At 35.0% G+C, this 10206-nt stretch overlaps 1 protein-coding gene across 1 annotated transcript; it reads right to left on the bottom strand.

The window, feature by feature from the left end:
• Positions 1-276: 276 nt before the first annotated feature.
• Positions 277-5160, bottom strand: LOC136227003 (probable adenylate kinase 6, chloroplastic). Its single transcript, XM_066015719.1, has 4 exons — positions 4686-5160; positions 4331-4471; positions 3742-4014; positions 277-845 (listed from the first exon to the last, which is right to left on the bottom strand). Exons 1-4 carry the CDS (start codon positions 4992-4994, stop codon positions 702-704), a joined length of 867 nt encoding a protein of 288 aa, XP_065871791.1. The 5' UTR covers positions 4995-5160; the 3' UTR covers positions 277-701.
• Positions 5161-10206: the final 5046 nt, after the last annotated feature.

Raw genomic sequence — 10206 nt, 5'->3', positions numbered from 1 at the left:
TGATCTTATATACAGATTTCCAAGCTGAGATCATGAGTATTACAACAGAATTGCCAACTGGAAATAATAACAATTCAGTCCTTGGACTTCCTTTTCCTAGCATATGTAACACTTATCAGATCTACACCTACAGAATATGCAATAATAATAATAAAAAAGAACTCATTTGTTTTCATTGAACATAAATGAAAAGATATCAGATAGCTACTCAACTACAGACTAGGAAGTTGAAGGCCTCATCCTCCTCAAAAAAGCACAAAATAAGTAGCAGCAATGTGTTCTACAAGTCATAACTTGCTGTTTTATTCGCCTTTTCAGGTTGGAAATCCCAAGTTCACAAAAGCGTCAAACAATATTTCATATCAAAATTGTGTCGTTGATAATCGATCGTTATTACAGTGAACAAGTGCAAACCAACTATCAACCAAATAATAGTATCAGTATCACTATCAGTATCACCATTGGTTTACTCAATGGCAATTCTATTTATATTATAACTTGGCCTAAACCATCCGGCAACCACCGACCACCACCAATGCACCGTGCCTCCCTCCCTTCTCTCCAAACAATACTATCACATCTTTTTTTATTGCTGTTTTTCTTCCCCTTCATAACAAACAATAATAATTTCACATCTCTTACATCAAAGAATCACCTAAATTAACTTACCTTGCAGCTATGCTACACATCTCCTTAAGGGGTTATGCTGCTGCTGACCGTTTATCTTCATGATCTTCTAGATTTAGAGCTTGAAGCAGCTTAGGCCATGATTCTGGGATTCCTCCTGGAAGTTCGAATTCCAATAGCAAGTCACGACCGCGGTAATAGTCTTCTAAAGGTTGACTCTGCACTACCACAATAATTTCCAGTTAGTACTTCAGAAATTTTAGACAAAAATCAACTGTTTTTTTTTTGCCACAATGGTAAAATTGTTTCTCATGCACATGGACTGCAAAAAAGGCCGTAGTTGGAACTATAGTTGTTAAAGGCGCGCCTCAGGCGAGGCTCAAGGTCCGGTGCCTAATAAGTCCTAGACGAGGCTCTGTTTAAAAGGATCTCACCTGGGCTTCGTAGGCGAGAGCCTTTTAAGTCCTAAGTGAGGCTCTGTTTAAAAGCCTCTCATCTGGGCTTCGTAGGCTCTCCTCAGGCACGCCTCTTCTGCATTTTGACTAATTATTAGGCTCTTAACTATGGTTGGAACCACAATTGACCTTGTGGTTCAAAGGGCATCATGATTTCATTACAAGGCAAAATTAATGGTTTAGTTGCGAAGGAGTTCCATGCGTGATACTAGTGAATTCGAATGACGAAATCAATGATTTACCACATTTATGACAAAACGACGGAAAAGGTAGAAGGAAATTAAGATACACTAATGACATAACTTATTGATGCACCCGTAATGTAGCATCGAAGACCCCAAAATAAGACAATACATACACACATTGAGATAGATAAGACATTAAACGATACACCTGTAAGTAAGTTGGGATAATTAGCAACTACATTATTTGAAATTACGTATTCCAACCTTTGAGGAACTTTGAAGCACAAAATCCCAATCCATAACCTTTTGCTACAACAGAAAGCATATAAAACAAATGACATCGACAATTAACCACTATGTTGCACAGAAACGAAAACTGAAACAGACACGGATACCTGGAAACATTATTTCTATAGAATATAGCTAGGAAACAGGAATGGAAACAAACACAAATCATGGAAACGCTACTGAAGAAGAGTTTCCGTGCAACATAGATAAACCAACAATTAACAGTAATGCATCAAAAATATGATCATATGCATATGATAAAGTAATACCGGACAAGGTTCTCAAGTACATTAAGTATACTACATGCTACATGGTCTTTTTCAAGTTGGTGCATTTGCAGTTCATGCATGCATCGAACAGATAATACCCTGTTATTCATCAGAGCAGATATTCACAGATATAAAGAACTTCTTACATAAATTTCTCTTGGTTTTGCTATTATAATAGATGGTGGTATTTCTCAAGTAAAAACGGTCATATCGCACGTGTTCAAGTGTACTGATTCTATCTTCAGGATAACTATATTAAGAGGAATGAAGAAAAAAGAAGCAGACCAGAGAAAAAAGGTATAATAAAAGAGAACTTCTATATAGATTATCAGATCCAGTATGGTCAAAGAAACAGAAAAGACAAAGGAACAACGTTCAAATGTTGAACCAGGGTCGAACCAACTGTACTATATATTTAAAGAATTAATTTAAATTTCAATTTCAATTTCAATTACCTCGTTAAAAGCAATAGTTAACATTTTTTTAGAAAATATATTTATATACATGTACAAGAATATCAGTTGTGCTTTTTCTTTTCTTTTGCAATTGAAAAAGAAAATTAAGTGCATTAAAAGAAAAGGTAAACATTTATTTATATATTTATAGATGTAAAATATAAATGAATAACATGAGAATTCTTAGGTAATATGAAACCTGTAAGAGAAATCTCTAGAAAGTAGTCAGGTCTGAATCCTAGCAAACTTTTTGTTAAGTCAAACAGGATCAAACACTCAATGACCTATGATTGAGTTTACGGATCACTGGTTTAACTAGTTGTTCAATGGGTTGATGTCCCATTCAAGAAAAGAGAAGACTTAAGGCTAACTGGACCAACTTAGGCTCCAGTTTGGGGTCAAACCGGTCTGACCAGCCGATTCTGGATTTAACACTGGTTTCTAATACATGAGCATGAGCCGCCATTAGGTTTCTAATGTGTGTGTGCAAGTCCGAAGCAGCATGGCGATGGAAGGATTAAAAATGTTAGTAAATAGAAGAGTAGGGTGCTCCAAATTTCAGAATGCAATGATGTACAAGTCCAAATGAAACTGCTTAGGCATGAAATCGAATCAAGTATCGACTTTCTATTTATTCAGCACAGCAAATAACAAAGAACCCTACATGGATGTAACTTGTCAAGACAGACCTCAGCTTACATAATGAGGTAATAAGAAACCGATATTGAAACAGTATCATCCAAATATCCTGTTTATACCAATGTTAGATACTGTTGGAGAGTTCCTGAGTTCCTACATACTATTGATTATCAGTAATTACCAATGTTTGTTATAACAGGAAAAATCACTATAATGAGGTAAAACAAGTGCAAGCTTTGCTTTGACCTAGGGCTGATACCGATTTTTTCCTCAATGTATTTCCCTTCGGTAACTGTAAGTTTATCTTAAGCATTTTGCACATCCTTGATTTACCCCCTAAAATGGAGACATGTCATATCTATATAATTATATCTCTATAATGAGGTAAAACAAGTGCAAGCTTTGCTTTGACCTAGGGCTGATACCGATTTTCCTCAATATGTTTCCCTTCTGTAACTGTAAGTTTATCTTAAGCATTTTGCACATCCTTGATTTACCCCCTAAAATGGAGACATGTCATATCTATATAATTCTATCTCATTTTCCCACATAGTATCTAAATTATCTGAAGGCAATTTCATACTTCTTCTATTCCTTGCGCTTTTTATCCATACAAAAAGAAATCTGACATTCACTAGTTACTCTTCTTGATTATGATTTCTCCTATATTCTCCCATAACTAACATTGCATGATAAATCTTAAGCATTATGCAGTTATACAACTCAATTGTTGACAAATCATGTTTATACTAGGCTGATATCAGTTATTATAAAGCATAAAAATGAAAGACTAGTGTTAATTGAGTCAATAAAGCCTGGTTACCATTTCAGCATAAATACGGAGCCGCTCCTTAACAACTTCTTCTGTATCATCAGATCGCTGGATAAGTTTTGATTCACAATTCTCAGGAGGAAGAAGTGGAGCCATATACATCCCAGGCTTTCCATTCTCACCCTTGATGTCAATGCAGGCAATATTGTAATTTCCTCCACACTCGCTGCAAATTCTTCTCCCTAAGCATTTTGCAAGTAGAACTTCTTCACTAAGCTTTAAGTTAACCACCAAGTCAATATCTGTCACTCCTTCCAATATTTCCTGGAGACGATGAGGGCATAACATAAGCATTGGAATTGGATTACAGTGATAAAAAATAACAAGGAAGGAACTTGTTCTTTATTAGAATAAATAACTGATTGAAGAATATTACAAACTAAGTAAAATTTGAGAAAAGCAACCATTTGAAAACTGTGCCAGGATAATCTCGTCCCTGCCGAGAAAACAGAAAATCAAAAACATTCCCTCTGAAGCAAACTAAAAACTCCAAAGGTTCTCATATATGGTTCTACCTAAAGTCATCTCAGTTATCTTTTAAGCGTCTGATCATACGAACATAAATTCTGAGAATGCTTACCGCTTGTCTGATGGTTCGAGGGAAACCATCAAGAATAAAACCAGATTCACCCTTAGCTTCTCCAGCTTCAAGACGCTTGGACAATAAATTTATAATGATTTCATCCGAAACTAACTTGCCTTGATTAACAATCTCCTTGAGCTGACAAAGAGACAATCAAAACAAGTCAAATTTTCAATCCTTTCACTTAAAGAAGAGATAATCTCAAATTAATCGATGGTTTACATATAAAATGAAGCCTTAATTTTAAATCTGTAAAGAGGCATAACATCAAAATCAAATCAAGTGATAGTCAATGGTACAATTTCCATACCTAAAAAGGGATCAGACAACTTCCAAAAATGAGATCGAGTACCTGAGAGGCAAGTGAACCAGAGGAATTAAGCTCATCACGGACGAGATCACCGGTGGCGATGTGAGGAACACCAAGAAGAGAAGAAAGGCGAGAAGCGTAGGTACCCTTACCAACACCAGGACAACCAAGGAAAACCCACTGGACATTTCGATCCTTGGAATCACGAGGGAGGGAGGACAAAGAGGAGTGTTTATGAGTAAAAAAGGGAGAAGAATTGAAATCAGAACCCGAATTCAAGGAAGAGAAAGCTCGAGAAATGACGGAGGAAAGGGAAGAAGTGGTCCTGGTAAACCTTAAAGAAATCGCCATGGATGGATGGAGTAGAATTAGGGAAGAGAGAAGGGAGAAAGACAGAAACTTTGGGGGAAGAAGGAAGTAGAAAAAGGTTTGACGTTGGAAGAAGGAAAGAAGCAGCTGTTTTAACGTTGGAAGTGTAGAGAGAGAGAGAGAGAGAGGAAAGGAAAGGGTAGGGTTTTGCGTAACAGGTAGAAAGAAAGAGACGTACACGTGGAAGTTCGTTAAGGAGTTGGAACTTGGGGCTCGCCGACTCCGACTCATTACCTTAACAATGTTTTACATGTTTCTAATTATGCATTTTTATGAATGTGACTTCATTTTTGTTAGTATTTTTTTTTTATTATGGACATTAAATTTCAATTTGGGGTATAAAATAACTAAATTATTAGCAAATGAGGTTTAATGTGTGTGAAAAGTAGAAATCTCCAATCATTGGGCTATCTTCAGTCCATTGATGGTTAGTTCTTCGATCTAGGAGTGAGTATGGTTCGGTTTGGTTTAAAAACCGAACTAGATCGAACCAAATTACATGTATTTTTTAAGATTAAATCAAATTAAATCATAATTCAATTTGATCTAAATCAAATCAACTTATTTCGATCTGATTTGGTTCGGTTCATATTTGGACCAAACAGAGTATTAGAAACCTATTGAAATTATCAAATAAACTTACTAAAATTAAATGGACTTAGTTCTACACTTCTATAATGTACATTAGTAACAATATTATAATTGCATTTCATGGATTTTTTGTCAACAGCTATGTTATTGTGAGCTGCTTTTGACGGAATGCAATGTTAGTGTTTGAAGTTTGAACTATGTATTGGTAGAATTTTTTTTGCTTTTGCCTTAGTTGATTAATTTAAAACTCTAAAGCTAAAAGTAGTATACATTGCATTTCGGTTCGGTTTTGGATCGAACTGAATCAAAAACCAAACTATCTTAAAAATTAGGACTGAATCAAACTAAAATACAATTTGGTCTGGTTTGGTCTAGTTTTTTCGGTCTTTAGTTTTTTTTTGGTCCTACTTATCCATATTCCAACCAGATCAAATCGTATTCTCATATGAATACACTTTTTTTCCATAAATTTGGTGTTGCATCCAAATTTTTTAATGCAATATCAAATACTATTTTATTATTATAATTTTACTTTTATTTATTTATATATATATATAAACATAGGGTTATATATTTTGTTATATAAATAATATTATTTGAAAGAAATTTTATGTTTGAAGAGAGGAAATTGGGAAATAGATTGGAGCATAGCAACACTAAAAGAAAGATAAAATGAAGAAAATATAGGCTGATGTGATAAAAATGATGAAATGAATTGGAAATTGTGTAATTCTTAAAATCTTAGAAGTCGTAGAGATTTAATCATGTCTTTTGACATTATTTACTTAAACATTTTATTATTTTTAAAAGATAATGATTAATTAATTTTTTTCTTCTAAGCTTTAAGGCCTTGTTTGGATGGAGTGTAATTAAAGTAAGGTAATGTAATGAGGTGTATGAAATAACAAATATAAAAGGTAAGGTAAGTGATGATTTAATAATGTAATTCTATTTTATTTTACTTTATTTGATGGTAAGATAATGTAAAATTATATACAAAATTACTTTTATATCCTTACTTTTATAACTTCTATTTTTCTACGAACTAAATTAATTCTAATCAAACTTAATTAGATTATTATGTACTGAATTTTCTTTTTTTGAATTATATAATGATTAGAGCGGGCAATCAAGGACCGGTATGTGGTCGAGTGCAAGCAGGCGGTCAGAGATCGGAAGTCGAGTGTTTCAGAAGTTTGCGATCCAAGATTGTGGTGGTTTGGGATATTGTTAGCACGCAGTCTAGAACTGTGAAAATTATTGGTCTGGGACCAAATATACTTGGTTGATTAAAGGTGATAACCAAGTCTCATGGTTGACATGTCAACTTTTGGTAAGCACTCTTGAAAAACTCAATAATAATTACAGTACTTGAAGTACTCGCATGCAATTTTATATGCTCAGTCAAGATTTATGGGAGACTGCTAGAGGTAATGACACAACACCTCTGATGGAATAAAATGACCTTAAAAAATGGAAGATCTATTATGGTAAATCAATATATGCTTTATCAATTTCGGTGGATGATGATTTGTTGCAACGCATCGAGGATGTCAAAACCCCCCAAAGAAGCATGGGACACGCTTGCTGGATTATTTGCAAGAATGAAGGATGCCAAACTCCAACAACTCGAGAACGAGTTACTATCGGTCTCGCAACAAGATATGTCAGTGAGTGAATATTTTACTAAAGTTAAAACTTTATGTAAAGAAGTTTTAAAATTAGATCCTGAAAATAAAATCACTGAAACAAGGATTATAAGAATTATAGTCCATGGATTGCGTCCCGAATATAACACGTTTGTCACGATAACTCGTGGATGGGCTAAAGAGCCAAATTTAAATGAATTTGAAAATATTTTGGCTAATCAAGAGGCTCTAGATAAACAAATGTCTAAAGTCTCAGTGGAGGATGGAGATAAAGCTCTTTTTAGTAATAAAAAAAAGAAAGGATCCAAAAACCGCGAGATCGAAATTGGGAGGAAGATCTAAAAAAGACAGATGGCAGAAAAGTCCACAAAGAAGGAGTTAGCAACAAGGGGGAGTTCACCACAGTCACAACCATAATGAAGAAGACGATAAAGTGTATCGACGTAAGAATAATCAGTGCTATGTTTGTGGGATTTCAAGGCTTCAAGTGTTATAGTAGTGCTGGTGATATATGATCCAGTCAGATCAGCCATATCAGATGGAAAGAAAGAGCAAGCGTTTGTTGCTGGGCAACAAAAAGAGGAGGAACTAATAAGGCACCTGGGTTGCCTTCACTTCATTAACTCTATACAGAATATTGATGATCATGGTGGTGATAAGGAACCACTCAATGAGCCTTTCAGTGGAGAAGATGACAAAACAGATTCCTAAAAAGAGCCATCAGCTTCGTGTGAAATGATACCACCCAAGGGAGAGGTGGAGGGTAAAGAAATTACCAAGATATTACCACCCAAGGAAGAGGTAAAGCTTAAACAACAAGTAATGATTGAGATGTTGCCACTGAGGAGGAAAGTTGGGCGCGAAAAATCAGTATTGTCCGAGACATTTCCACCGAAGATGAAAGTGAAGCCTAAGTCAATAGGTCTGTCAAAAGGGACGTCACCTAAGGAGAGGGTGAAGCTTGTGCCAATGCAAATGTTCAAGGTGCAGAAGCCACAAGAGAAATCAGAGCATAAGGCGCAAATAGTTAAAGGTGGAGTTGTTACGTCAAGAAAATATAAGCAATGCGCTTACAACTAATAAAGGTTCACCAAGAAGGTAATCATCAAGGAGATATTGGTACTAGAAGCTCTAGTCAAGAGCTTGAGCGAATTAGCTAAGTTAGGGAAGGTGATAAGTGTCCAATTCAACGTTCAAATATCCACTTTAGTGCTAGGTTATTTAATTAATTTAGTGTTATTTCGGATATTATTGCTTGTTTTGGTATGATTTGCCTCCACAGGACTCAAATGATTAAAAGGAGCGGAATTGGACTTAACTTGAAACAAATTTGGACTAAAAGGGAATTTGGAGCTGATTTAGAGGAGCTGAAACGAAAATGGAGTTAGTCTTGCCCAAGACTAAGGATTTCGGGAATCGCAGACTCCAGAATTGATCAGGACTCTCCCTTATTCTATCAAGAATGAACCTGGACAGTTGGGGATGACTAAGCATGCACGAAATTAGGAGATATGGAAGATTAGAAAAGATTTGTGATTGGGAAAGATATTCTTTTGTTAGCTAATTTAGAGGGATATATCTTTTTTTTTTGAAACTAGAGGGATATATCTTATTTACAAAAACATTAGGTTTTAGATTAGATTATCTCTCTCTCTTCTTTCTTAGATTTTGACATTCCCAGAGAACGTAACTTTCATACTGGGAAAACTCGAAACATTTATTTTGTTCTTTATGGCTATTCATAGCTAAACCCTTTATTTCGGTTAAGGGATAATTCAAAGGCAGGAATCTTCAAGTATTGTGAGATCGTTTCTCTTCTAGTATTTTCTCTTTATTCATATCATTTATTTATTCACTGTGTTTAGGGATTTTATCTCAATTGTTAGTTTGCTTTTGAATGATACGACCGATTGTTCATTTGATTAAACTGGCATATAGCTGTCTGATTAAACTAGATAATCAACGAGTCATTATTTAGTTAAATCTGAGTTAGTAACAATTGATACTATAAAGTTGAAATCTAGATTGTATTCGGGGATAATCAGATTGACAAACTGAGAACTCTCCATGTGACATTAATACATCTACTTTCAACTTTATCAGATCAAGTGAATGAGTAATTAAGTTTCTGAATCGATATCGCTGAGAATCGGTGGGCTTAGATTAGGTTCTTCTAATTCATAACGCTGTTAACGGGTTGAATCTTAGCCGTTGAGGTAAGGTTATTCGTTAATTAGGAGTTAACTACAGTCTTACTTGGTTAATTCATTATTTAGAAAGAATATACCAAACTAGTCTGATATGTAATTTAGAAGAAATATCATTTCTGTCAATGATCAAGACTAACTAAATTCCTTGCCTGAGAATCCCTTAGCTGAAATTCTAATTAATCATTTTATTCAATTTCAACTCAACTTCATTACTTTTGTTAATTTAGCAATCATCTATTCCAATCCCCCTTTTTTACTTTTTATTTATTTGCTTGGTTATATTTACAAATTAGATTAGTATTAGTCCTTTGGGTACGACCTTTGCTTACCCTTGTGCAAACCTGAGGGGTGTGAAGTTATATTTTATTTTTGGTGGATTCGACAACCGTCAAATTTTGGCGCCGTTGCCGGGGACTAATCTAACTTGATTTAAAGCCATTTATGACCAGGTCAGAAACTTCAAAGCAACTGCTTTTTGAATCAGAAATTGAATTGCTAGCAAGAAGATTTCGTAAAGAAGTGAGGTTGCAAAAATTACAAGGGGCTGAAACTTCCAGTTCTAGTGAAGAAGAGGGAATTTCCAGTGAGGAAAGTGAACCATCTGAAGTAGAAACAATGGCGGAACGAACTTTGAGGCAACTTCATGCACCTCAAGCTGATCAACAACCCTTGTGCGTCACATATCCAAACCTGGATGCAGCATTCGAGCTTAAGTCAGGGCTGATCCATTACTTGCCTAAATTC

This window comes from Euphorbia lathyris, chromosome 4 (assembly GCF_963576675.1).
Source record: "Euphorbia lathyris chromosome 4, ddEupLath1.1, whole genome shotgun sequence".
NCBI classification, from domain to species: Eukaryota; Viridiplantae; Streptophyta; class Magnoliopsida; order Malpighiales; family Euphorbiaceae; genus Euphorbia; species Euphorbia lathyris.
This window is presented reverse-complemented; position numbering and strand designations above follow the sequence as displayed.

Coding starts and splice junctions, on each gene's coding strand:
- LOC136227003 (XM_066015719.1), bottom strand. CDS start 4,994: ATGGCGATTTCTTTAAGGTTTACCAGGACCACTTCTTCCCTTTCCTCC. Junction 4,472..4,685: donor CTGGTTCACTTGCCTCTCAG/GTACTCGATCTC, acceptor TCTCTTTGTCAG/CTCAAGGAGATTGTTAATCA. Junction 846..3,741: donor TCCGTATTTATGCTGAAATG/GTAACCAGGCTT, acceptor GTGGTAGTGCAG/AGTCAACCTTTAGAAGACTA.